At 38.3% G+C, this 25,930-nt stretch overlaps 4 protein-coding genes and 3 long non-coding RNA genes across 10 annotated transcripts; 3 read left to right on the top strand and 4 right to left on the bottom strand.

Moving 5' to 3' along the window:
- The first annotated feature begins 1,726 nt into the window (after nucleotides 1–1,726).
- LOC118438226 lies at nucleotides 1,727–4,939 on the top strand. The gene is made up of 4 exons (XR_004836661.1): nucleotides 1,727–2,015; nucleotides 4,193–4,373; nucleotides 4,477–4,523; nucleotides 4,601–4,939. It is a non-coding gene; the product is annotated as an uncharacterized LOC118438226 (long non-coding RNA).
- On the bottom strand, nucleotides 3,914–4,622 carry LOC118438227. Its single transcript, XR_004836662.1, has 2 exons — nucleotides 4,468–4,622; nucleotides 3,914–4,356 (listed from the first exon to the last, which is right to left on the bottom strand). It is a non-coding gene; the product is annotated as an uncharacterized LOC118438227 (long non-coding RNA).
- Nucleotides 4,940–5,939: 1,000 nt separating the features above from the next.
- LOC118438166 lies at nucleotides 5,940–7,081 on the top strand. Its single transcript, XR_004836621.1, has 2 exons — nucleotides 5,940–6,689; nucleotides 6,776–7,081. It is a non-coding gene; the product is annotated as an uncharacterized LOC118438166 (long non-coding RNA).
- Nucleotides 6,962–11,365, bottom strand: LOC110857818 (glucose dehydrogenase [FAD, quinone]). The gene is made up of 9 exons (XM_022106429.2): nucleotides 10,966–11,365; nucleotides 10,674–10,873; nucleotides 10,416–10,611; nucleotides 10,206–10,337; nucleotides 10,000–10,121; nucleotides 9,424–9,933; nucleotides 9,120–9,349; nucleotides 8,718–8,972; nucleotides 6,962–8,644 (listed from the first exon to the last, which is right to left on the bottom strand). Exons 1-9 carry the CDS (start codon nucleotides 11,153–11,155, stop codon nucleotides 7,372–7,374), a joined length of 3,108 nt encoding a protein of 1,035 aa, XP_021962121.1. The 5' UTR covers nucleotides 11,156–11,365; the 3' UTR covers nucleotides 6,962–7,371.
- A 930-nt stretch (nucleotides 11,366–12,295) lies between these two features.
- On the top strand, nucleotides 12,296–13,722 carry LOC118438165. Its single transcript, XM_035857984.1, has 3 exons — nucleotides 12,296–12,984; nucleotides 13,077–13,124; nucleotides 13,190–13,722. Exons 1-3 carry the CDS (start codon nucleotides 12,708–12,710, stop codon nucleotides 13,258–13,260), a joined length of 396 nt encoding a protein of 131 aa, XP_035713877.1. The 5' UTR covers nucleotides 12,296–12,707; the 3' UTR covers nucleotides 13,261–13,722.
- Nucleotides 13,606–21,283, bottom strand: LOC110857911 (inactive peptidyl-prolyl cis-trans isomerase FKBP6). 4 transcript variants are annotated; one of them, XM_022106523.2, is made up of 8 exons: nucleotides 16,990–17,645; nucleotides 15,465–16,618; nucleotides 15,088–15,367; nucleotides 14,734–14,998; nucleotides 14,433–14,622; nucleotides 14,102–14,314; nucleotides 13,904–14,015; nucleotides 13,606–13,819 (listed from the first exon to the last, which is right to left on the bottom strand). In XM_022106523.2, exons 2-8 carry the CDS (start codon nucleotides 15,512–15,514, stop codon nucleotides 13,724–13,726), a joined length of 1,206 nt encoding a protein of 401 aa, XP_021962215.1. In that variant the 5' UTR covers nucleotides 15,515–16,618; nucleotides 16,990–17,645; the 3' UTR covers nucleotides 13,606–13,723. The 4 variants fall into 4 exon arrangements, 2 of the variants coding, with proteins under 2 accessions (XP_021962215.1, XP_035713871.1); XR_004836620.1 differs by lacking the exons at nucleotides 13,606–13,819; nucleotides 13,904–14,015; nucleotides 14,102–14,314; ... (1 more) ...; nucleotides 14,734–14,998; nucleotides 15,088–15,367 and having other exon boundaries at nucleotides 15,521–16,618; nucleotides 16,990–17,133; nucleotides 17,211–21,283; XR_004836619.1 differs by lacking the exons at nucleotides 13,606–13,819; nucleotides 13,904–14,015; nucleotides 14,102–14,314; ... (1 more) ...; nucleotides 14,734–14,998; nucleotides 15,088–15,367 and having other exon boundaries at nucleotides 15,521–16,618; nucleotides 16,990–21,283.
- A 636-nt stretch (nucleotides 21,284–21,919) lies between these two features.
- LOC110857910 (probable L-gulonolactone oxidase 1) lies at nucleotides 21,920–24,303 on the bottom strand. Its single transcript, XM_022106522.2, has 4 exons — nucleotides 23,716–24,303; nucleotides 22,784–23,379; nucleotides 22,391–22,720; nucleotides 21,920–22,319 (listed from the first exon to the last, which is right to left on the bottom strand). The coding sequence occupies exons 1-4, from the start codon at nucleotides 24,110–24,112 to the stop codon at nucleotides 21,972–21,974; spliced, it is 1,671 nt and encodes a 556-aa protein (XP_021962214.1). The 5' UTR covers nucleotides 24,113–24,303; the 3' UTR covers nucleotides 21,920–21,971.
- Nucleotides 24,304–25,930: the final 1,627 nt, after the last annotated feature.

Consider the following 25,930-nt stretch of genomic DNA (forward strand, 5'->3'; position numbering starts at 1 on the left):
TCGTGTGCTATGTATGTTGAAAAATTATTTAGTTTGTGACATGAGTAGATATTCATTGGATATCATCAGCCTCCTTTGTTCAACTACGCAAAAGTACCTCAAGCAATCCTGCTGGCTAAACTGATCCTGCAAATAAGCAATTCATGAGACATTTTTGCTGCAAAATTAGTTTCAAGCACATGTATCCAATATCAGCCTCTTTTATTACACTTCTCAAAAGCACATATATACATACGTCAGTCTGCTGAAGAAACGCCTCAGCAAGCGAGTCATGAGACATTTTTACTGAGAAATTAGTCTCAAATAAAAGTATCAAATATCGGTTGTCTTTATTACACTTGGAAAAAGCACCAACATCACTCACATCATACAACATGACTCTGCTGACCGAAACGTTTCAGCTCATGAGTCAGTTGATATTTACGCTGAAAAATTTGTTTGGAATACGCGTATCGTATTTCAGGCTCCTTTTCGCAACCATGAAACAAGATGAAAATCATGCCATATCTTGGCTGGTCATGCTTAATAGGGGGCCTTTCACGGATGATGTTGGTAGCGTGGCTGGAATTTAAATAAGCAACTAGTTATTTAAAAGAAGAAAAACTTGGCCGTGTCCTTAGGACAAAATATATCATTTAAATATCACCCTAACGACAATAGTTTCGGGTCGACCAAAGTCTTCCGGAACCACAATGTCGTGAATAAAACTGGTCAAAAGTCGACAATATAATTGGTCTTTGTTATCTAACTGTATGTTATAAATTATGCACGTGTATAAAAAAAAATCAGACCAAAATCTACCAGCATGTGGGGCATGTGAGCTTTAAGTTGAGGGTAAATTCATGAGAGAAATTGTAATGCAGAAATCTCATTTTATCTCATTTTGCCTCATTACACACATATATGTACGTCTGTTTAGCAATGGACTAGGCAAGATGAGAGCTTGCATGCTCACAACTAAATTTTCGCCCCTTGTGGATTTTTGAATAATTTAAAAATAATAAAATTATTAGGCTGGACCATCTATTCGTACAAATGACATGATATCTCTTGAGGCGTATAATTTATTAATTGTTTTAGGAACATTGGGATTAAAATTGGTATGATGATCAATGATTAAGTTCACAAGCTTCTTTCGTGTTGTAAATTAGTAGTGAGTTGCTGTAATTATCACAACGACTTTTGCTTCATTGTAAATATGTACAAAGATGAGAATTAGTGAGGGGAAGTGTGAGCAGAGCTCCAGTCTATTGACATAGACAAGTTTATCATGCAAAGTCTTGTTGCTTTCTTATTTCTGATGCAGTTGTAGTTATTACTGAAGATCTGTAGATTAAACAAATATGCATGCATATTATTCAACATTCCTCGACACAAACCTCATTAAAATGAGTAACACTAAAGTCCGGCTTAAAAAAAGAAAATATTATTTAAATTCTCGATAAATTAAACACAAAATTAAGTAAGTTTCACTTTGGTTTAACTTACTAAAGTAGTTTAATTTTTCCCTTCGTCACCACCACTACGGGCTGATCTCGAGGTTAAAGTCAATGTATATGGACAACGAATTAATCTTTGATCGTTGTATGGATGCCCATTTGCAAAAACTTTTGACTCCAAAAATGCTCCTTAAATTTCAAGAAATGCAGAGAAAGTTTGAATGTTGAGATAACTTTGGCGTACCCGATTCCATACGAAAAGCATCATCCAGATTTAAAGTTGCATAAATGATTCTTTAACAGTCTCCTCTTTGGCTTCCTCCGTGCACAACGTATCTCTCTCTCGCTCTGCATCTGGATCCTCTTCCATCTGGGTCGCGGGTGTGCCAGGGCAAGTAAAGTGTGTCCTAAAGGCTTTTCGCCACGTGAGCCTCGTCCACTCACACCCCCCACCTGCGTGCCTAGTGACACCCCCTGCCACACCCGTCCCAGCAACGACAAGCTGAGCCATCAGGCGAAGATGGATTCGCCGAACCCAGTGCACGGGAGGATCTACGCCTTGGAGGGACTCCCCAGGTAGGTTTTTGTTTGGTATATCGGGGTGGTGACCGTGGGGAGTGGTTGTTTGAAAAGTGGCGGAGGGGGTCGTGCATGACGGGGGGCGGCATGGTCAGGTCTACGGGGGTCCCATGACCTGATTGTGTTGTGATGGGGGAAGGGGCAAGTGGGGGTGTCGTCGGCCCCGGCTACGGCTACCATGGGGGACGTGGGCAAGATCCCGCGGTCCGTGGACAGCCCCCGCCCAACAACCTTCACCTGTCTACTTCCGCATGCAGACGCCACCCTCATTTGGATATCACCACCATCACGGAATCCGCCTATGTATCATTGCCATACATTTTCCTACCTGGTGTCCAGCAGTTATGGGCCGAATGGTGTATTGGGCCACATTCCCAATACATGTAGAGGTTTTCCGAGACCATCTCCGGTTTTCCCTCTACACCCATACTGCTAATATCTATCTAAATGTTTTGTATGAAATGAAAATGATGATTGTAAAAGCTAATGCTACATCAATCTTGAATAAATACCTACCTACCTACCTAAATGATTCTTTATGGAAGGTGTATTACATCAGGGACCAGGATGTTATTGATTTCTAACCAATTCATAAAGGTTCTTGGCTATATCCGACCCTAAATTTTGAAGCAGCAAAATTTTGTCAATCTATTTATCTCATATTCATTGCTCATGTCTGATTTTATTAGTCGGATATTTGTATGCATTTTGATTTATCGTGCACATTCTTCATAATATGTTGCATCGACAAGTTCGACAAGTTATTCATGCTGAAGGAGTAAGTATAAAATTAACGACTAAGATGTCCAGTTTGCTACCGGATACAATGAAAAACTTAAATTTACTTATGTGACTTTATACATACTTGCATGTATTAAACATTGATTAAAGATAATTAAAGTGCGTGGTACATAGTATACATACATACTTATGAATTTTCGTGTTAGCCTGCAACATAATTATTTTCATATCGATTTGTCACACATAATTTTTGATTAGAGCTACATATGTACATACATACATATATTTGCACAACTTCTCATGATGGACCGTGAGCAGCGTTCGGAAAACCCCGGGGTTTTTGTAGAAAAACCCAACCCCGTGGGTTTTTCCGGGGTTTTTGGGGTTTTTGTGGGTTTTTGGGTTTTTGTGGGTTTTTGGGTTTTTGTGGGTTTTTGTAGATTTTGGGGCAGGTTGAACCAGAATTCCTAAAATTATTTATTAGAGAAAAACTAATTTAATATACGCTTTTAACATTCAATTTTAACCGTTATCATTGATTTGGACTATTACATCGAAAATTCATGTTTGACATGTAAACCTGGAAATATGCAATGATACTTGGAAATTCAAGTCGCAAATGAAAATTCTCAAAATTTCAAGATGAGGCAGAAAAGTTAATTAGCAATGATCTACGTTGTAGTTTAAGGGATTTTGTTTCAATCTGCCTCAAAATCTTACAAAAACCCCGGAAAACCCCACAAAAACCCACAAAAACCCACAAAAACCCACAAAAACCCGCAAAAACCCCAACCCACAAAAACCCGGGGTAGCGAACCCTGACCGTGAGTAGCGAGATCTCATGATGAACTGAAAAAATATTTGTACATTAGTTTATGTATGAAAACTTATGTAGATATATTTATGCTACATACAAGAACTGATTGTAATATGCATACATGTACATAACAAGACAGATTACGAATATATAATTTAAATGAGAATAATGAATACTCTGTGATGGCAATTAATACTCTAAGGAACAAATATTAACTACTTTTGATTATGTATATTCTTGAGCAAGTATTCACAAGCAAAACATACCCAAATTAATTAATTAAATCCAAAAAGGCAAACATATTTATACAGTTTTCTAGAATTAAGTCTGGAATTAATTTTGTTAAATACAATTAATCTGACTTTATTAGCTTCATCTATTAAAAAGTAAATTACCAATCATATAAAGTTCGGTATAAATACTTATTCACACTATCATAATTTTTAGGGAAATTTAAACTCTCATAATCTTAAAATAAGTCACACTTTAAGTTTTGACAATCTCTTTCCTCGGTGCTATGATTTTTTGAAAATTTAAAAATTTCACACGCAATTTTCTCCACACATTCCCCGCTACTCACGGTTTCCAAAATTTTGGCAAAGTTAATTTTTTCCAGATTTTCTATCATCCTTCTCCTCCTTCCGATAAATCCACCCGCTTGGAAACCCGAGAAGACAAACGACGCTGTAAGAATGAAACCCACGAGGACGAATATTGGAAGAAGTATCGACACAATCGGGATGAGGAGCGTGGTAAAGAAAATTCGTCCGGTTCCAAAATCTGTGTAAAATAATCCGGTAATATTTTAATAGATATATTAAAATTATTGCAAATCTTATAAAATTATTAGCAATATAAACATTTTTTAAATTATTGCTTAATTTGACCAACCGGAAATAGCCCGACCAGTTTCCTGTCCATCTTCCACCGCTTGGCAAAACGTTGACGTGAGTAAACCAAAAATTAAAATTGCGATAGGATAAATCATTTTTTATTGGTTTTTTAATTAAAATTAACATTCAAGTCCAAGGTCCGAAATGCAAATGAAGATTCAGACCAAGATGCGTAAGTTATTATTGGGATAAAAAGTGGGACACAACAATGTGCAAGGATGAGAGTGATGCTGTACCAGGTTGCAAAAAATCGGTATTTTAAATTTTAATGCATACATTTGTCTAATAACATGTGTTATTTGTAAGTACTACATATGATTCACCAAATACCAAATACAGTACATGCATAGCCAACTTTGTACAATTTTCCTACGTATGTATTTATGCATTATAATTATTTTACGAACTTTACCAAAATACTTCGAAGATGTGGGCAAATTTACAATAAATTTTACTCTGAGCTTTTTTAATTTTTGTGAAACCTTAGAATAGTTATTTCTGAATTGACTAACTTGCCAGCGAAAATTGCGAACCCTGGCACAAATCCATGTGTATGCACACCGGTTTAAGATTTGATTGCGTGAATCGGCAACTTTTTACCTTTGATTACATTCAGTAATGAGTGATGTGTGTATTGAATGACATTGAGAGATGAGATGAATAAGTAGATTTTTTACGTGTGAAACCACATGTCGCGAATCGAATTGGAGTGCGTTTAATAATGGAGTTAAAATGGTACAGGAATCCAGGTTAATTCGCCACTATTTTGGTATGCGGTAGCATTTATTGTTATTAATTAATTTAGCTGCATATAGCTAGATGAAACTTTGTGTTGACATATTGAGGTAGGCAAGGTGTTTTGTTAAGATTTGTTTTAGGTACTTTGACATTGATTCTTTGTATGAATGGCTAAATATGTATTTTTCTACGGGAGCTGTCATCCTTATATCCCGTACTGGGTATGTATGTTCCTTTGATGACTTAAATAAGTAGGTATGCACTTGTGTATGTAAATAGCTAATTAATATGGTAACGTACTTACCAAATTAATCTAATCGTCACATTCCACCAAGTATTTATAACTCCGTTAAAGTAATTGATTTATTCTCGTTCAGCAATAAGGTAATACATTTTAAAAAACAACATCCACATTATCGACACGTATACTTTACTTATTTATTTGTATTAGACACAATGTCCATGCATTTCGCAATTTGTGCATTAGGAAGGCATTAGCAGTTTATTTAACTTTGTTATACAAACTCGGTACCATGAAATCCAACCAAATCCATCAACAGTCGACTGTCGCCGTACAATCTATATTATAAGCTGGAAATGTTTGTCTGCAACGGAAGTGAAAGTAATTTTCCGTGACGGAAGTGAAAGAGGAGAAAGTTTCATTTCCCTTGCAAACAGACATTTCCAGCTAATAATATGGATACAATAAAAAAATAATTCGGTGGAATTATGAACAATCGTACTTAATTTTCATGAAAATTAAATAAGCCCGGCGCCCGGAGGCAGACGGGCTTATACGCTAGTATTTGTATATACTAAACATGTACTGTCAACTGTGTATTTAAATGCATGGACTAGGTCGTAAAACCTTGTGACACCAGTTTATTATCTTTTACTCCGTGTAAATGAGCTAAAATGAAGTATCATCATGAGTTACTCGTTAAATCATGAAAGTGGGGTCGGGTCATCTTTCTGCTGAATATGCAGAGTGATCTTTCTCACTTATTTACCAGACCCGATTGTAATTGATGTACAAACAAAACATGCAAAACCTGGTGGAAAGAAGCTCATGAAAGCTTATGAAAAACTATGATTTATTTTCTATATATATACCGCACTCTTCAGGTATCGAAAGCCAGTTATTCTTGCGTAGATGACAAATTTTAAAATTAATTTGAACTTTTCAAGTTTTACACTGTCCGAGAAAATGGTAAGCTTGAATCTTTATATTTACATGTTTCAACAGTGTGTACACATTTCTGTGAAATTTACTGATTTATTATGTACAGAAAGTTCAAGTTGTTCTAGTTCTGGTGGCCTTGGTCGGTTCATTGGGTACGGTAAACGGAGGACCACTTCTTGGGGGTACTTGCGCGATAGCATGTTCCATAGCGTATGCAGCATGTATCGCTGGAGGTGCACCTGTCACTGCAATGGTGGCAGCAGGACCTTGCACTATTGCTTACACAGCTTGTTTGCAAGGTATTAAAATTTTAATTGATGTGAACAACTATTTAAAATCTATTTATATTTTATGCATATGAATAAAAATATTAATGGTTTTCAAGCATGCGGAGCTGGCACTGTTCTACCCACGCCTTGACATGGATTTTATTAACCGATGTCGTTCTGGACTTCTGAATGGATCAAAAAAATGGAATTGCATTTTGAGACGTATTTATGCATGAATGTAAGAAATCGCATGACTAGAAATTGATGATCATGTGTGGATCACCAATGTTAAATCAGACAAATATTTTACAATAATGCAGCTTTATTGTGCATTTGTTTATAATATTCATCATACAAAAGCACAATTTTCTCCGGAGTAATTTGTAGGTAAAACTAGTGCACATAAAAATTAACAACAGAGATACATAGACGTATTTACAGATGGAGGGACGTGACTATTCCATAAGTGCTGACTCGGGCTAGGATTATACATACATATTTATGCTGTTTTATATTTAATTCAGTTTAAACATAATCGTACATACCCATATATACAAAATAATAATAAATTTGCTATAATAACTAGCCATCGATTATTATATACAGTTTACATAACATATATCTATAAATAAGGAACCACCAAAATAATTGCGTTACAATTCATGCAACTCATACGCATACATTTACAGATCTAAATCTTAAATTTGCAGTATCAATTTTTTTCCTGATTAAGTATTCTGAATCTGAAAGACGTCATGGGGTGAGGAGGATACTGTAACAGGAGTGGATTAGCATAACCACCTCCCATAGGCATAATCATAACTGGTGTAGGGTTTTCATTACTATAAACTATATGATTTTTGTGAGAAACTGTATCATCCCCATGTTTTTGAAGCACTTTCGAAAATGGTACTGACTTTGGCGTCGTCGCCTCAACCTGCTCAACATGACTAAACTTTCCATACTCTACCGGAAGTCGGATAAATCGCAACATATCGTGCGGGATATCCTGCTGGGTGTGGTACCTTACCTGTTCCTGCTCCACTTTTAGTGGACCCTTCAGTAAAAGTGAGTCCACACTGGATGCTAAATCATTACTGTTCCCATCCGTCGAGTTATTTAGCAATTGTTGTAACAAAAGCGCACTTGGCTGACTGGGCGAGAATAGTTTGGAATAGTCCAAAATTTGAAGTGGTACTGGCATTGAAACTGGTACCCCATTCGTCGCCATGTGAATTCCTCCCGTCGTCATGGCGATAAGTTGTGGCGTGATAGAGTCTCTATTCGGTCGGGCCCGCCCATACTGCACCCCACCGCCACTCGAGCTTAGTAGACTCGCTAAATCCTTCTCTCTTGTCGGTATCACATCCTTCGCAACTTTAGCAAAACCTAAAATCGGTAAGGTTTGACTGAACCGTGCTCCTTTATTTTCCTGGGTAAGATACGGCTGCAGGAAGGAGTCCACACTGGACACGAAGGTTCCATGGTACGGGTGTGGCGTCGTCTTTGGTTGGAGAAGGTAGGGGTGCGATTCTGGTAAACTGGTCACTTCTCCCTGGTACGGGGTTGGGTCGCTAAACAGTGTCGCCATGAGGGGCAGTGGTGTCGTGGGGGGTGTGAGTGTGTGCGTCGTCGGTGGAGTCAATGAGTGCGTTGTCGGTGGTGTGACGACGTATGGTTGGTGAGTAGGTGTCGATAGAACTTCTAATTCTGGTGATTTGGTCAACTCGTGATCTTGTGGTCCCACGTTCATCAAACTGGCCGTTACCAATGGTCCGATCAAGTGGAAGGGATTCTTTACCGGTTTAACGCCAGATTTTATTGCCATGTCCCGATAGGACGGACTGTTTTTTATGTGTTGGAAAAATATAGAGCTTCCCAGACCGGAAATGGTCCGTAGCTTTGAAGCACTTTCTTTTAGGATGGATGCCACCGAAAATGATTCTTTCGTCAGAGAGGTGGCCTTGTTTGAAGGCCCCCAATATCTGGAGAATTAATTTTATTTAGTGCAAAATTCAGAAAAGTCGAAATGAAGTTTTTGCGCAATCACGTAACTACCTTAATATCATGTCAGCTCCTTTCTCCGCGATTGCTAATGTCGCCGGAGATGTTCCTCCGCTGACAATGGTTGGCATTACGGAAGCATCAATGACTCTTAACCTCTCCGTTCCAAGGACCTTGAGCTCGTTGTCGACCACACGTCCCATCGCGGCAGTCCCAACCACGTCACCCATCGAATGAGCCATCACTCGAATGAAACACGTCCAGTATTCTTCACTCTTGAGACGGTACGGTTCACATCCGGGGACGGTTCTGTTGTACATATGAATATGCATTTTTTAATATTTTGTGAAATTTTTAAGACGCACAAATAATACATATTAGGAAAATTACTTTTCGAACTCCACAATTTTCATCAAAATTTGGAAGTCTGACATTCGTAGCTATTTATTTATGTACCTGTTGGTGAAGGTGGCCCCAATCTGCTGAAACATGACGGTCCCCTCTACCAGTCGCATCGCTTTCTTGACGCCATCCACTAGCACCCCGACATCCTCAACTTCGTTCAAATACGCGGGATCAATGACCACAGGGCTGTAGGGATTTGGATCTCTCAACCGAATTCCGCCCTTACTTTTCGGTCGTGTCGCAGAGACGATAATTGTAAAGGAATCTTTTCCCTTGGAGTTCTGTCCAGAAAAATTAACTTTTTTTTCGAAATTTCATAAACAAATTTCTATCAATTATTTAATTTATGCAAAACCTTATAATACTTATTCATCACATCTCTCCTCATCTTCTTTTTGGACGCTACCATTTCTTCGGTTGACAAAGTGTTGAGAATCAATTCCACATCCGGCCAAGCCGCGTCCCCACCGCTTTTCGTTTTTGCCTGGTCTGACGTCAACATAGCGGCAGCCTCGAATCCGGTCAACGTGAGTACGCCGTCACCTCGACCCATCGCCAACACAGCCGCCGGACCGACGTCTCTCTCTAATCGGATGGAATTACCCGTCTGGGTAAAAAACGGACCAAGTGGAACGCCCAAGTGGTCCTGCAAGTTGGAACCTACTCCGGGCAGATGGACCTTAGCGGGGATTCCGATGTTTTGAAGGTGGTTAGAGTCCCCTATGCCAGAGAGCATGAGCAGTTTTGGCGTATTTATTGCCCCGGCAGAAAGAATGATTTCCTTGCGGGCGTATACAACCCGAAGTTTTCCGTGCTGTTCAAATTCTACGGCGTAAGCTTCGTGATTGGATCCGCGGAGAAGGACCTGATAAATATGTATTTATGAAATCGTCAATTTTTGTCAGTGACCAATGTCTAATTTTATGTATACCTTATGAACCGTGGAATACTTGTGCGTGGCGAGATTCCACTTGTCTCTACCTCTCCGTAGGAAAGCGTCATAGGCGGTTTGACGGTGACCCATTTTGAGGGGCTGTGTCATCATGTCGAAACCTGGCATGATTTAAATATCGTCACTAAAGATGATAACTAAAATAAATGGGTATATGTAAATGTAATATGATAATGTTTATATACCTTGTTCGTAGTGACCGTTTAAATCCACGTGGGGAAGTCCCATTTCATTTCCTGCGACTACAAAACGCTTACCCAGTATGGAGAATGGTCCTGGTCCAAGGCGCATTTCACCCTCGGAGCCATGCATTCCCTCTGAAAAATACAATTTTCAGAAATTTATAAGTTTTAACAATTTCTTTCTTATCTATGGACATAAATTTCTTCACGTACTCTCTCCTTTTGTCATCCATTCTCCAAGATAATTCTCATGCCGGACGAAATAGGGACGAAGTGCGTCATAAGACCACGACCCATCTCCAGTGATTTTCGCCCACTCGTCATAATCTCTCGGGTGACCTCGCAAGTGCATCATGTAATCAAGATTGGACGTACCACCGAGCCCCCGTCCGGCAAAGATGTGTCCGATCTACAAGTTAAACCCAATTTCATGATACCACCATAGTTAAAATAAATTAGTCACATTCTCACATTTCCTTCCGCTCCAAACAATGCATTTTTCTGCGGTACGGTTTCATGCATCCAGTCCAGTTGTTTATGCCCTGGCATGAAACTGGCCATGATAGGGATGCCGTGAAATGGGTGTGGCTCCCCGCCTGCCTCGAGTAGAAGAACTTTGTACGATTTTGACAGCCTATTCGCAACCAGTGATCCTGCTGTTCCGCCACCAACTAAAATAAAGTATGTGCATATTAAGACATACTTACATAATTTAATATCCAGTAATTATAATTAACGACGCATAATTTTTGCATTTCCATACCCACTATGAAATCGTACGTGTCACCGTATTCCCTATTTTTCTCCAGATACTGATCCTTCTCCCGGTCGGATTTTTCCCACGAAGTTATCATCATTGATAACGATCCCACAATGCCAAGCATCAGCCCGTGAGGGAACGTAGCACCTCCACCACCCATTAGTGCACTTGCCCCTCCCAGCAGGGCTTCCATCTTTAGTAATCAAATATTTAATCTCTCTGTTAATCTCAGATTAATCCCAATTAATTAATCTATGACGAGAAATTATTCAGCCCAAACTTCACCACACCACGGCACGCACTGCTTCTTCGTCGATTGCATAAGTGTCAGGTGGGATCATCCAATTTATTTTTTTCGTAGTCATGACCAGATAAAAACTGCATATGCACAATATTACATAACGCAAATGCACTATAATTATTATGGAAATTTTTTTTACCAACTTTCCATTACTTGCGATATGTGATTGGAAGTGATCAAAGAGTGCAGGACGAGATGCTAAAGTGGTTTCATTATTTATTTATTTAGTCATCTTATTCAACTTCCTACTTCCTTCCTCCCAACTTTTTTGGTAAGATTTTCATAACTAAATAATATGTGCATGATTTTACAACAATGCAACATAAGTGGAGAAGAATCAACTGCTCGTCAGTCGCGTGTGGTTGGTCGAAGATGGCCAAATGCATGATCCTTTATCAACAACCTTTATCAACAACCTACCAAGAAAACAACTTTCGAAATACTTCAAACTCTAATCTGTTTAACATTGATAGCACGAAAAAGTCGACGCTATGCAATTCTCAGTATTTCATGATTTGATCCTTACTGCATACATGTACATACATAAATAAATACGTGCATACAAATTTGTATGATGTACCTTGCAGATCATGTAGTATGGTGAATTAACATTCACCCTGTGTTTTCATTGCTCATGAAGATTATCCGCGAGCAGAAGTCATAATATGCGTATAACGGATTGGATGACAATCTGCAGGTATTGTAGGTATACATACATACATACATATGTACATATTTATGTATGTACAACGCTGGACGTTTAGCTTTTTCGAATCAGTGAATGTAAAATGATAATATTCTGCATGATATTTGCACTTTGAATTCTCTGCGAATACAATTCACTACTTGAGTGAATAAAATATTCTTACATATGTATGTATATTCGTATACACGTCTTCGGTAACATCTCATCCATGTACATAATATGGACTAGATATATTACTATTTATATGCCAATATTCTACCAAAACGTGTCATATCTTAATACAGGTAAACTGACGAAATAGCACATCAAGGTAAAAACCTTGGTAACTGTGACACGGTCAAATTTTATGGTACCAACTCCTACTACATATCCAGCGAAGCCGGAATTAGTAATATCGCGACATTTTCAATTCATAATTGATCATTTACTTACAAACTCAACTCACATCACAAGTATTTATTACGTTCTGGAACTTGATAAAAAACCGTGAACCAGTTTCAGTCAATTCCACAAGTAATGACCCATTATTAAATAAATTCAGCATACGATCCCGACCCTTCCCAGTCTTACTAGCCCAATTCCATATATTTTTACATTCAGTTAACAACCCATTAAAATTTTATTACGAACTGGAACACAATTTCTCATTGCCATTCAAATATCATTATTATTATAAAACAAGCTCAATGGATTTACAAAAAAGTTATTTGCCAATTTCTCCCTCAACAACTCTAAAACATGCAGCTTACCACCAATTTAAGTCCATTCTCCTTCCAAATATTTTTCTTAACGATATCACTTCTGGTGATACTGCTACGGTTGGAATCAATTTCAAGTTCTACAATTATTATTGTTCCGGGTGACGGTAATGGGGACGGAAGATCATTGTTCCCCCAGTTTGGACAACCTGGAGGTGGAAAGAACAATGACAGTTCAGCTCCGCCCAGACGCCGATTACTTCGACCACGCCCACAGGATGGAAATTCCACAACGCCAAACTCCACTGCCCCTCATGGTAAAAATATGTACTATTACATACATTTCCGGTTTTGCATGTGAAACCATGGTAAAATTTGTACGTAATTGATCCAAATATTTCCATTACAGGTTTACCTTTTAAATTTCCACGACCACAAATGCCTCAATTTCCACAATGTGAGTATCATTAATTTTATATTGTGCTTATGTATTGAATTTGAAAATTATGCACTTGGCAACAGCTGCATCAAACCCAAGAATTGAGTGGATCCCACTGGGCGCTTTTCTATTTGGGGGTGCGTCTGGCCGATAATGATATCTAATGGATTGAACGGAAAAACAAATTTCTAGAACCAAAAATTAATTCTGCAGTTTGAAGTTTTTTGGTGAAATAAAATAAAGTCAGTAAATTAAGTAAATTAATTTTAAAACACCTATGCAGGTACTCGTTCATGCGCACAGTTTTTGTGCATGTCCACCCCAAAAAACTAATTTACTAATAAATAACAGAATCGTAACACTAATTGATATCACAGAGCTGCATAATTACAATACTTGTTCCTCGACTAGTTAGCAATTTGTACATTCTAAACTAATTTAGCTTAGAACGACAGTCGTCGCAGAAGCGTGGGAACAGAAGGGCGCGCTGTAGTTGAACTTTGGGTGGAGGTATTAATAACAAGGTATTTATTGGGAGAATTTAATTTAAATAACAAGGTATTTATTATTCACGCATTAAAGAAATGTAAATAAATCATTAGTAAGTAACAGATGACTTAAGCATCAGCACTTCCGGAGGAGCAGAATGCTTTTCCAATTTTTGCATAAGTGAGTTTGGTGACCAATTTGTCGTGTTCAATTTCAGCCTCAATCTGCAAAGTCAAAAACAAGTACTTTAACACTACACAATTAGCTATTTGTACTATTTCGAATTAAACAAATGATGAGACCGTTACCCTCTTCTTTTGGTCCAGGATAGCAGTATCCGTGGGGTTGCGGCGTAAGGCTTCCTGGTTCAAATTTTTTGCATCCTTCCCTTCACCCAGCATTAGTTTCCCCTCAGCAAACCTACTCAAACCCAGACAAAAAAGTCATAAATTCATCTTACAGCATTTTTTATGTGTGAACATACAGGTAAAAATAAAATATATTACCTGAAGTACAACTTTGCGTTCACCGTTTGCTTGGAAAATTCTGCACTTCGAAGGGCCAACCTGCACGAGGTGCACACTTGCTGAGGGCGTTTCAACTTCAAGTAGCAAGCACTCAAGTTTATGTAAAGCGTATAGAGCAGTTGGTCACGTTGTTTTTGATCATCCTGAGTTTGAATGCCATACTCTTCAAGAATGTTTATAGCCTTCCTATACCTGAAAAACAATGTGTGCGCATGAATAAATATATACATAGTCAAGGCACCATTCATAATGTAGAAACATTTATGTTCCTATGTGTACAGTAAAAATATTAAATATCGACATTACATACTTTTTGACTGCCGGCCACCACGCATCATTCCCGTACAAACCATTTGCAATAGCACGCAAATCCTTGGCCGCGTCATAAATTTCAGGAAACTCCAACTGGGCTCTTTCATTCGGGGTCATGTACGGGACCAGCTTGAGCTGATCCTCTTCAATCAGATCCAAGATTTCCAGGATACAGAAGACATCCAGATCTATGGAAAGAAGGATTACTCACACTACGAATATATGGAAGGAGAAGAGGATGTCGAGACAAGAGTAACACTTTCATTCAGAAAATGCAAATTCATAAATAATTAACATACTTGCAGGGATTCGTGGTGGGCAACCAAGAGCTCCATAAGCGTAATCACTTCGAATCCAAACTTTGGCCACTTCACGAACATGCATGCTCTTGATAGCGACCAGTAGTCCAGGAATTACTTCTGGTTTGCGAAGATCAAGGCACTGTGGATAGCCTTGCAGGACCGTCGAATCGAACGGATCATCCAATCCATTTCCGGTGATGATGTAATGCACAAAAACTTTGCAGTTATCTGGAACCAGGGGACCTTGTCCCTCTTGAATTATCTGCAAGTTTTGCAACCCACAACCATTTAGCGTTATTTGTATCAATTGTATTCAACTAATTTAATAAATAAATAAATAATCTATCTCACGGTTTTACGAACACCGCCGCACTCGATCAAGTTCTTCATCTCTGCCATTTTATCCTCTTCGTAGAATGAGATAAAATTGATCTGTGGGTCTATCCCATATGATTCCAAAAGTCCACGTTTTTTTTCCCTGGCAGCGTAGCATTGCGGGTCAGTGTCGGTAACTGGCCCTTCGTCGTCGTCAAATCCGCCAGATGTATCGTCATCATCCTCCAAAACCATGTCCGAGTCAGGGTTGGACTTGTCAATCTCGAAAATCGCTCGCTTACTGCCTGGCAACTCTCTACATTTTATGTTTAAATTAATTAAATTAAAGAATGTTGAATTTGAAATCAAATTAATCAAACCATTTAAGCAATTAATTAAACTGGTTAAATTACCTGACCCTGATGGGTTCTTTGAAAGACGGTAGAATTGACGAAGCATCCATTTTCCACTTTCCACAAAATTTTTTGTTAAATCCTTCGTTTTTATTTAATTTTTACACAAGAAGTAGCAAAACCGGTGGGCGAAGGAAAATAAAACGAGCGAAGTGAGAGTTGCTTGCACGTGCTACTCGGTTCTACCCGCGCCAGGAAAATATTTACTCTATGCAAATTATATGAGCATTAAAAATCATGTAAATTTAACGTTCGCTATAAAGCTTTCAAATCATGAAAAATCAATTACATATATTTATTTACAAGTGGTGAAAATTGGTCAAACTTTTAATCTTTCGAGATTACAAATGTCACCGTATAATAGACAATGACGTACATCAAATTAGCCCTTGAACTACCATCAACAACGTGGAAGGACCCCACCCTGAACTCCAATAATCTACAACTCTTAAGTTGTTTTTTCCTATAGTCAGATATATTTTGTAGTTGCCAAAATCTAATAAAAATATTCGACTTCTTTGTTGCATCTATAACCAGGGGGAATAGGAGATGAATCGAAACTACGATCAGCGTCAGTGTAAATACGGCAAAAAATATCAGCGAATATGGTGCTTGACGTCGCAGTTTTATCAAAATGTAGCCCGATACTATACTGCCAATCATCATTATCCCCACCAAGACGAGGATTACGTTTTTCAGCAAGTTATTCACGAGTGCCGTAACTATTTGTAGTTGGCGATATTTTCTCAAACTAGAGGAAAACTTGGTAAAAACTTTCGCGATCCTTCTGACAACCTTAAGACGGAGGAACACATCATGAACACTTTTTAAATCTGCAGTGTTTGTAATTCCTAAGAGATTCGCGTTATTCAAACAATCATTAAAGCATAGCACTGCCCAAATTAGGTAAATCGAGCTGCTGTAAATTAGCACAGATCCGTGAAGTACGACAAAAAATATGATTAGAATTCGAATAAGAATTTCAGCACTGTATGGCAGAAACGTAATATTTCGAAACCAGAAGTACGTCGGATCCATTTTATATTCAAGTAGGGGGATGAAGCAGACACACATTGGAAAAACAATGAGTCCCGTGATAAAGCCATGAAGAACAATTCCGACTCTAGTTGTGCTGGAGCCACGCTGAATCATTCCTGGAAATAATTAATTCGATTTGATTAATTTTTTCATCTTAATTATTGATATCAATTTGTGACGTAAAAAAAATTATCTCCCAAATTTTTACTCTGAATGTGTGTGTAAAACGTCTCAGATTAATGATTATTTTTGAAGTAAAATCCATTTAGTATAAATTGATATTATAAAAAAATTTCTTGTCTCATTAAAGTCAAGGGTACACCATTTGCATAATAGGTGAATAACAAGCATTATACATACATGAGTCCCACGACTAAAATAATCCAAGACATGTAGAAAATTTTGTGCCATGCGGATCTATATTAAGCGTTCTAACTTCCAAGTTGATTATTAAAATTTTACAGATATGTAACTATGTGTAATGTACCCGATAAGTTTTGCACGCTTGCAATGATGTAGCAGATTTCGTCCACCTTGCCGACATAAGAAAATATGAGCCCCGTCCCCGTCACGTCCCCCAAAATGAATAAGGCTAGCATGACCCTAGATCCCATCGTCATATTTTCTTGGCCTGAAATTAGAAATTCTCCAAATCCCATGTACCCCAAAATCACCGCGGTCACGAGAAGTAGGAAGGACAAGGAGTACCATTTATATAAAAGTCGTCTCTTCGTAGGGCGTGGTATCCATGATTCCCTGCTCCAACTTATTTGCTGATGGTACAAATATTCAGCAAGAATTGTGAAGCGCTGAAGTGCAAGGAATGGCCCCAGGGATGGAATTATCTTTGTTAAATTTGAAATCTGCATTTTTAACGACTTTGAGCGTATTTTCTTATCTGGGCACATGTTACGCTGGCAATTTTGGTACATACAAATATGTCCGTATTCCCCGTCGGCATGTTATATTTAATAACTTTTCTCCACGAAAATAGCAATTGTGATTAACAAGTTCAACCTGAATTGAAAGTAAATTAGATTCTTATCAAATCACCGTATGTAGTACAAACGGCACAAAGACGAATAACTGATAACGCTAATTACTTTGTTCACAAAAACTTAATATGTGTATGACGTCGAAAAAGTACTGTTTGAATAGCTTTTCGACAGACTGGAAAAATACGATGATATTTCAGTGGAAGAAAAAGCAGATATTTCACACACGTCAATTTTATCAAATATTTATACATAATTAGGAACGGGAATAAATCGATGTAATCAAATTATATTAGCCAGGATATACTTTCCTGTTTATAAAAAATACATAAACCGCAGAAAAGCGCAAGAAATAGTGAGCGCATGCAGTCCAAGTAGAGAACGATTTCCAATTTTTGATTTTATTTTTTTGCTCAATTCTACGTATAATTTATGTATGTAGCCCTCGCCTGATAACATATGCATCTATACCTGGGGAATTGACCTAGAACTTACTTTTAACCTCTGACGATACGTACTTATGTAAGTATGCAATTACACAGTTCGTATATGCACATGAACACATGTAAATATTCATCAATGTACACAAGCTTTCGATTTATACTGTAACTCTTTTTATAAAGTCTATCCTGAGAATTTTCAAATTCACATTTGACAGTATATGTATATTTTTTATTGTTCGCAAAATCAAATTCCCCTATTAAAAATGGGGACATTAAATATATAGACTGCGTTATTACATTATAATAATTATGTATTTATGTATTTGTATGTCGTATGTCAAATTCGTATTTAGCCGTTTAAGTATGTTTTCTAGAAATACAAAGGTAATCATCTATTAATATCAACACAAATACAAACGTCATATTAGGTACATACACAGCTTATTTAGCACAATATTACTTGTTGAATGTAAAAATTCATTTTTTACACACATCTAATTCCAGCTTAATAAACTTCATAAGTACATACTCCACATTTGATAACTTAAATATAAAGCCCATAAAATGCATTACATTTTGCATCTCTCTGTACTCATCTCATCTCATCTTTGCATCTCTCAAAAAGTCCCAGATTCCATTTTACATTTATCACAACAGTCCAAGATAAAGAAATTAATCTAGCCAAGCCCATAATTACGGGTACAATTTTCTGTCCAACCAGGCTGTGAAACTCGGAGAGAAAGCATACAAATGCTACCAAATCTATGAAAAATGTCATAATAAATAATGTCAATATTCCCCCGTTCATCACAATTAATTCCAAATATTTCCCTGCCACGATACTTTCACTCGTTTGCTTTCTTCCCTTCATTTTCCTAGCCGTAATTTCAACTCGAAGCCTTTCATAAATTCCGGACTCAATTAGAGCCCTATAACTTCTCGACACTGACTGCATTCTTCCCTCTTTTTCGATCACCCATCCAATCAGATCTCCTATCAAGGTGTCTCTCCCTTTATGAAATTTAGTCCAGAAATATTTTTTCCGAAGGTACTCGATCTCTGCAGCAATTAAGAACGATTCCCCGATAAATGCAGTTTTAGCACATGACGTAATTTCTTTTTCCATAGCGTATCGAATATCTGGAAGGTGACCCCCCACAATTCTCGGTCTTCTTGCGTGTCTTGGGTGAAACAGGTTTAAAAGGACTTGACTGCTCGAGGCGCTTAACGGATTGAACGTCACAATTTCCCTAAATTGGTAATACCACGAGTATAAGTAGTCTTCAAAGTCGAAAACAATGCTGCCCTTTAAACGACCATGCCGAACAGGGGACAACAATCTAAAGCATGAAGCTTCTTCGAGAAATGGTATGTTGGTTAACTCTGGTGGCACTGGAAATTGCAAAATGTTGTAAAATAATTTCAACTTGAAGTCATCCAAGTAGGTGAGTGTTTCGTTCATTTTGGTCGAAATTTTTTCACCGAGGTTTTTTCGTCCTTCGCTATGAAATAGTTGTGCATCTTCTAGACTGCATACTAAATCGGAAAATATTTCCGGTCGGTTTCTTGCCATGGGTGAATTCAATTCGGATATCATCAAACCGCTGTAAAAATTTGTTAAAACTAGACAAGCCAACGCCCATCCTCCCAACAGGTATCGAGTAACGTTACGTTGCTCAACTTTCTCCGGAATATGACCCCACGTGTCAAATATTCCTGCCAAAACTGTCATCCATATTGGAAATTCGTCTCGTACTTTGGTAAAAAATCGGACAAAGAACTGCATCATGAGGTATACCATCACCCCACAAGACAATATTCCGAACCAAACTTCCCGCTTAAATGGGACAATGTAAAACCTAAAAGTAATTTCCTTCTCGGAGTAACACGATAAAAACTGGTAGCTCGTAAATCCAACTGTGACCCAGACTTTAGTCGGGGACAAATGCAACATTCCCATACCGTCAAACTGTATGCTGCCATGATACGTTAAGGAACATTTACGTTGGCAAAATGACAGGGTTGAATTACTTTTTCGAAACACAGATTGTGCAATGTGTTGATGTATTGATGACTTGAAATCGTCACGATCAAAGGGGTTTATGAATTGAGGATATTTTATGAATTCCACAGTATCCCCGTCCTTGAATTCTTTGGGCAGACTTATGTCCGTATTGACCAGAATTTTTAGTTCCCAGTTTTGTAGTTTAGTTTGCAAAGCATGAAATTTTTCTAGGAAACTTGACTGAAAGTTTGTCATACAGTTAAAATTTTGGATTTCCGGCATTACTCCACTTCTTAGGACGCATACCTCTAATAAATTGTTGGTTCCTTGGTTAAAGACAATTCCGAAATTTTCGATAGAGGATACCGAGACGTATTTCTCAAGTGAAACTTTTGCAAATTCTGTCATATCGTAGTTTGTAACTAGTACGACGTACGTATTGCTGGTCGAGGTGGACCACTCTTTCCCAAATTTTCCAAACCGGAAATGCCTATCCGTACCAAACCTTATCCAATGCCAAAACTTTATTTCTTTGCCATCCTCGATAAACTGGGAGGAGAATAATACACTTAATTGGCAATAAGAAACTCGTGTGTTTGAAGTATCGATTGAAAATCTGTCCCAATCTTCATAATCCAACCACGGTCGTTGTCTTGCAAAAATTGACGCGAAAATTAAAGACGTTGGGAGTAATAAGTTGGGAAATGGCTGGATGTTAGCAGACTCCAGGTCACCATGCACAATTTGAAGGTCACAGTTTCCAATCCCTTCAAACAATTTTAATAGCTCGATTGGATTTTTTTCTTCGCAATTGGCACAAGAAAGTGCCAAAATTGTGACGACGCATAAAATTTCAAGTTTGTCCATGGCTGATTAAATGTATTTATGAAAACGTACCGAAAAACAATGCGATTCCTTTCCAGGAGGATTTCAATTGTCAAGAAATGCAACATGTAACTGTTGGCCGGATATGTATGTAATATTCATGGATGAATTGTACGAGGTAAGTTTTTCACTTAATGCTGACAAAGTTTTAAAAAGTTTATCCAAGCAAACTATATTTTGGCACGGGAAGTGGATTTATGCATTAAGTAATTAAAGTATGTACGGTGGATAAGTTATGCTCCATTCTTACGCTTACAGGCTATGCTAATATTTAAGTATTTATTGGTAAATTCATTTTCAAACTTTTAAGAGCAGTAATTTGTTTGGAATGCTAACCGTAACTGAAATAATTGGAGCCTCTAGACAGTTTGTTGTTTCATTTAATAAACTTTGTAATGATGTGGAAATGTAGTTAAATTTGTATAGTTTATGCAGACCACATACATATCCTCCAATTCGTTGAATAAGAGGGTACATTCGATTACAAAACAAATATGTATTTAAATTAGCGTCGTCTTCTTCGGCGAGAAACATGCATATGCACACACAGTAGAATTATTGCTGCGGGTCACCTCATTTGCATACATCTCACTATGTCAATTTTCAGCGATATGGGCTTTTCGTGTTGAATAATCTTCAACTATAATGCGTCGAAATATGCAAATAGGGCGAACCGCACCAATAATTATACGGTACATTATGTTACATAATTTATATTACCCCCAACATGCATGGAGTAACGTTGTTACCTGTTTGTGTGCATTTATCCCCCACAGAAACTTTGGCTGCGCTTTAGGTACAATTGTCAGGTGCAGACAAAAACAAACAGTAATAATTGCAAAAACCGCAAATTGCAAGTACATACATACATAGTAATAATTGTAAATACATGTTAATTCATATCATATTTAGTTTTCTTTTGCATAATTTGAAGTAGTTCCCGACATACGATTTTCTTGAAACTTTCCAAACCATCCATGAGTATAATTCAATCATCAAAACAGGACTAAGGAAATTTTACCCACTGAAAATTTTGTTGCATCATCGCACTTTTGGATTTAAAACGATAACTATGTATAAAGCAATAAATATGGTTTATTCTTTTTTATTTCAGTCGATTTTCAGTTAAAAGTACAAAATCCTAAAGTATAGTTAAATTGGAATCCTTCTTTGAGTTTGTGGGAGCATCATGACAAGCCATGTAGCCATTTAACGCCTTACAAATCTGGTTATTTCCACAGTCATCATCTTTCGAGCAGATGCAGTATTCCTGCAAAGCACAATGTGTCACGCTGGGGTGCACATTCATCTCCGCGCTGGTGGCGAGAAGCCGTTTTGCAAATTTATTGTGGAACACGCCGTTGGGATCGTATTTCGCCATGAGGCCGATAAACGAGTTCCGATTCGGGTGAACTTCTTCTAAGATGTCTGGATTGAAGAAGTAAGGCCCATTTTTACCCCAGTGGGGACGACCAGAGTGTTCGGTGACCTGAAAAATTTATAAAATTCAGAAATTAAGATAATTTCTATCTAACTAAATTTTATAACATTTCTACCCACCATTGCCTGCGCGATAGCTTGAAAGCCAGCAATCCCCGCTTTCGGCGTGTTAAATGGGTCCGTTCTCATTGGCGTGGTCCACTCAAAAGTTACCGTGGGTCGTCCACTACTAATCGCCATGAGAGCGGGAGACGCCCTTGAAAACCTGATGAACATCCCGATCATGGTAAATAGCGTATTTTCCGCCCCTTCCTGACTTAGAATTCCTCTCACAGTGTTCACAACGCGAGGCAAATCGTACAAATTGAATGCTAGCGAGGATTCTTCCGGATTCAAAGCTACCGCGCCGTAATCCCAAGGACAGCTTTCGCATCGATTCGACATAAGTTGCTAAAGATTAAATGCAAATTATTATTTAATTGTGAACAAATTTTCCAGAAATAATTTGCTTACATGGGCAAAACCTGTCGCAGGGTTTTCTAACTTTACCCCGTCTCCAGTGTACAATGGGGGTTTTGCTCCAGGAACTTCGTACATGGATAAGCGCGTCGCTTCCTCCATGGCAAGAAGCCCTGATGTATTTCGAGTAGCTTGCAGCAGTTCATATGCCGTGCGACCCGCAATGACTTCTAAAAGGTTGACGTTGGGCAACATGTTTGTGTAATGTTCCCCCGGGGTGGAAACGTCGACGTAATCTCCGACAGAAACGACGACCGAGGAGGAGCTGGGAAACCACCACATTTCGAACCAATCTCTACTCTGGGCCCAGATGAGAGCGGTGCCGTCGGTGAGAATGGTTTCGGGGTGGAGGGTGTTTCGTATGGTCATTTTGAACAATGGGACGGTGGTCAGCGTGACATCGACAACTATTCCGAGGAGGCCTAAATGCACTTGGAATCCGGCGAGATCATTGGCAGAATTGATTATTTGAACATTTCCTTGTCCGTCGACTATGGTAAGGCCGACAACTTGGTCGGACAGAGAGGTCGGGTGGAGTAGGGAGGATCCATGAGCTCCGGTTCCGATAGCGCCACCAACAGTGATGCCACCTGAAATAAATAAGTTATTTTGGAAAAATTTTAAAATTTATCAAAAACAGCAACATTAGAAATCCGATAAGAATGGCAGTAAATTAAGTATTGCTACCGGCTTCCGAAATAAGATGTTAAGCCTTTAGTAAAAATTTTAATTTGCAAATTTTTTTTTTAAATTCCGGTGCTGGAGTTGTATTTAATAGGCATGAATTAAATTTCAGCCTGCCACTAAAGTTAATCAAGTGGGCACGTGATTTTGGCTTTTAAACCTCTTGACTTTAATACTTGACAATAAAAACCGGTTAAAACAAAAAATTATTACCGGACTTTTCAATTAAATTTTTTGCTCACCAAAAGCTGGCACATGGATCAAGGACAGATTATGACTTTGTAAAAAGTCCAGGACGTCTTTCACCTTCGCACCTGCCCCCACTTTTACGGTCCCATCAGAATTTAACACAGTGTACTTAATATTCTCCAAATTCATGGGAATTCCCTCAGTGCAGATTACGTCCGAAATGGAATGCCGGCTTCCGATCGCTTTCACGGTTTGGTTAGTTGAAATCGCCAAGTTTACGATTGCCTGGACTTCCTCGATACTGGTCGGATGTTCAATGGGGGACGAGGCGTTGCAATAAATCGAAGTTTGGTAAGACTGATAGGGATTTTGTCCATTGGAAAAGGAAGCCAGGAGAAGGAAACATATTTGCAGGGAGAGTGGATTTATAAAATTTCGAGGGTACGACATTTTTCCGTGGGGCTTAATACTGATTGTCTTAACTAGAATTTTGTAAGGTAAATTTGTCCTTCGGTGTGAATTTCTTCAGCGTGAATGTACACTGGCCGAACTTGAAAGTGGGTTTTATTATTGGTTCAAGTGCATTTGTCCTGCACTGACTGTGGAGTGCGTGGGTATGTCCTCATGACAACATTCTTTGCACACGAACTAATTATTTAATAATCTGATGTGATACATATGTACCTAAGCCAATAAATAATGTAGGTAGTACATCTGACCAAACTTGGTGCAAAACAGTGTTTGCCAGTACCGCAAATATTGAGGGTATTCATTAGGACTTCGCATGTTCGCATCGCAACATAACTTTTTCGAAATTGCGAATTTTGCGAAGCAACAAAGTGAACACACTTGAAAAATTTGCGAAAATTTGGTATACAAATGTCTCGAATTTTGCAATGGGAAAAATGTTAATTTCCATTAGTTACCGAAGTTTTGCGTCTGAAATTTACCAAATAAGAAATTTCAAAAATTCCAAACCCCAAACTTCCGTAACCAATAGAGATTTATGGAGTTTTCCTATTGCACAATTTGTGAAAAATATTTTGCGAACTAAATACTAGCCTTGGAGATGCGCAAATTCTCAAGTGAGGGAACTATGCATATCATATGCATCCTCCCCTCCTATCTCTTCCTCGTCTCCATATTCATACATTGATATCTCGACCGGCCAGTCACTCCAAATTATCCATACATCGACTGAAGGACATCGTCTCCTTCAACAAGGACATATACTGTCTTCTGTCCAAGAATCCGGGGAGACGGAGTTCGGGTGTCTACCAAGACGTATCTCCTCTCTCCACCACTGCCATCCTAAAGTCCCCCATAATTCTACAGTTTCCACAACCTCTAAATATATTTTGGTTTCTTGATACATAAATGTAAAATCCTCCGGCTACGTAAAATAAATTGATAACCAGTTGCTCTGTAAAAACTATAACTCTCGGGGGACGCGTATTACATTTCGGTGACTTATTTCGAGTGCTAAATTCCGATAAAACATTAACTTTCGTGTATCTCACATCATAAGTGGGGCTGCCGATCGCACATACGGCCTTACGCCTCCAAACTGTGTGGTGTCCTTCCGGAACATTCATCCCAGTCCGTCCCGACTGCACTCACCTCTGACCTACCAAGCGCCCACCGGAAGACCAACGCCCACACAAGTCAATTTTCAAGCCAATAATTTTTGCGAACTTGCGAACTTTATTGTTTTGCGAACGTTGCTAACGATGCGAACTCGAAATGAATACCCTCATTATAATTTCTTTACAAACCAAGTAACAATTATCTAACTAAACCGGGTTTCACTTTTGATGGGGCGCGTTCAAATTGAATTTCAGTCAGGGTCCAATCTTAAATAGATAATTGGGCACGTGAATGTTGGCTCCAGGAATTCAGACCCCATCACATCACATGTGAAATGCAGTGTAGTTAACAAGAAATTCTGCAGTGACTTCATTTCATATATATTTCATATACATTTCTTGTTGATTTTTATGTTTTCGGATAAAAAATCGAAAAAGGAAGTTACACTTTTTGGTACTTCTAAATGCCTTAGTAAATCATAAAGGGTCCGGGAATAAGTTATGAGAGTATATTTTAAAGTACAATTTTACATGTCGGCTAACTTAATCAAATTATTTAGGCCAAAGAGATTCCGGGTACCATACCAGTAGATATCTACACATATACCCGGGTGAGCAACACTATTATTTGGGACACCTTCGTCGAAATATTTTTATTGTAATTAAAACATACCTACCTAAA

This window comes from Folsomia candida, unplaced genomic scaffold (assembly GCF_002217175.1).
Source record: "Folsomia candida strain VU population unplaced genomic scaffold, ASM221717v1 Fcan01_Sc019, whole genome shotgun sequence".
NCBI lineage: Eukaryota > Metazoa > Arthropoda > Collembola > Entomobryomorpha > Isotomidae > Folsomia > Folsomia candida.

Bases quoted from the DNA above. Each gene is read 5' to 3' on its own strand.
- LOC110857818 (XM_022106429.2), bottom strand. From the start codon at position 11,155: ATGGAAGCCCTGCTGGGAGGGGCAAGTGCACTAATGGGTGGTGGAGGT. The intron at 10,338-10,415 runs GTACGTGAAGAA...TGTATTTTTCAG, and splicing joins ATGGATGACAAAAGGAGAGA to AGGGAATGCATGGCTCCGAG. The intron at 9,350-9,423 runs GTTTTGCATAAA...TTTTCTGGACAG, and splicing joins TGATGAATAAGTATTATAAG to AACTCCAAGGGAAAAGATTC.
- LOC118438165 (XM_035857984.1), top strand. From the start codon at position 12,708: ATGCAGCTTACCACCAATTTAAGTCCATTCTCCTTCCAAATATTTTTC. The intron at 12,985-13,076 runs GTAAAAATATGT...TTTCCATTACAG, and splicing joins AAACTCCACTGCCCCTCATG to GTTTACCTTTTAAATTTCCA. The intron at 13,125-13,189 runs GTGAGTATCATT...ACTTGGCAACAG, and splicing joins AATGCCTCAATTTCCACAAT to CTGCATCAAACCCAAGAATT.
- LOC110857911 (XM_035857978.1), bottom strand. From the start codon at position 17,434: ATGTACCAAAATTGCCAGCGTAACATGTGCCCAGATAAGAAAATACGC. The intron at 16,619-16,989 runs GTACATTACACA...AATTATTTCCAG, and splicing joins AAGCGTGCAAAACTTATCGG to GAATGATTCAGCGTGGCTCC.
- LOC110857910 (XM_022106522.2), bottom strand. From the start codon at position 24,112: ATGTCGTACCCTCGAAATTTTATAAATCCACTCTCCCTGCAAATATGT. The intron at 22,721-22,783 runs GTAAGCAAATTA...TTTAATCTTTAG, and splicing joins CTGCGACAGGTTTTGCCCAT to CAACTTATGTCGAATCGATG. The intron at 22,320-22,390 runs GTGGGTAGAAAT...TAAATTTTTCAG, and splicing joins AAGCTATCGCGCAGGCAATG to GTCACCGAACACTCTGGTCG.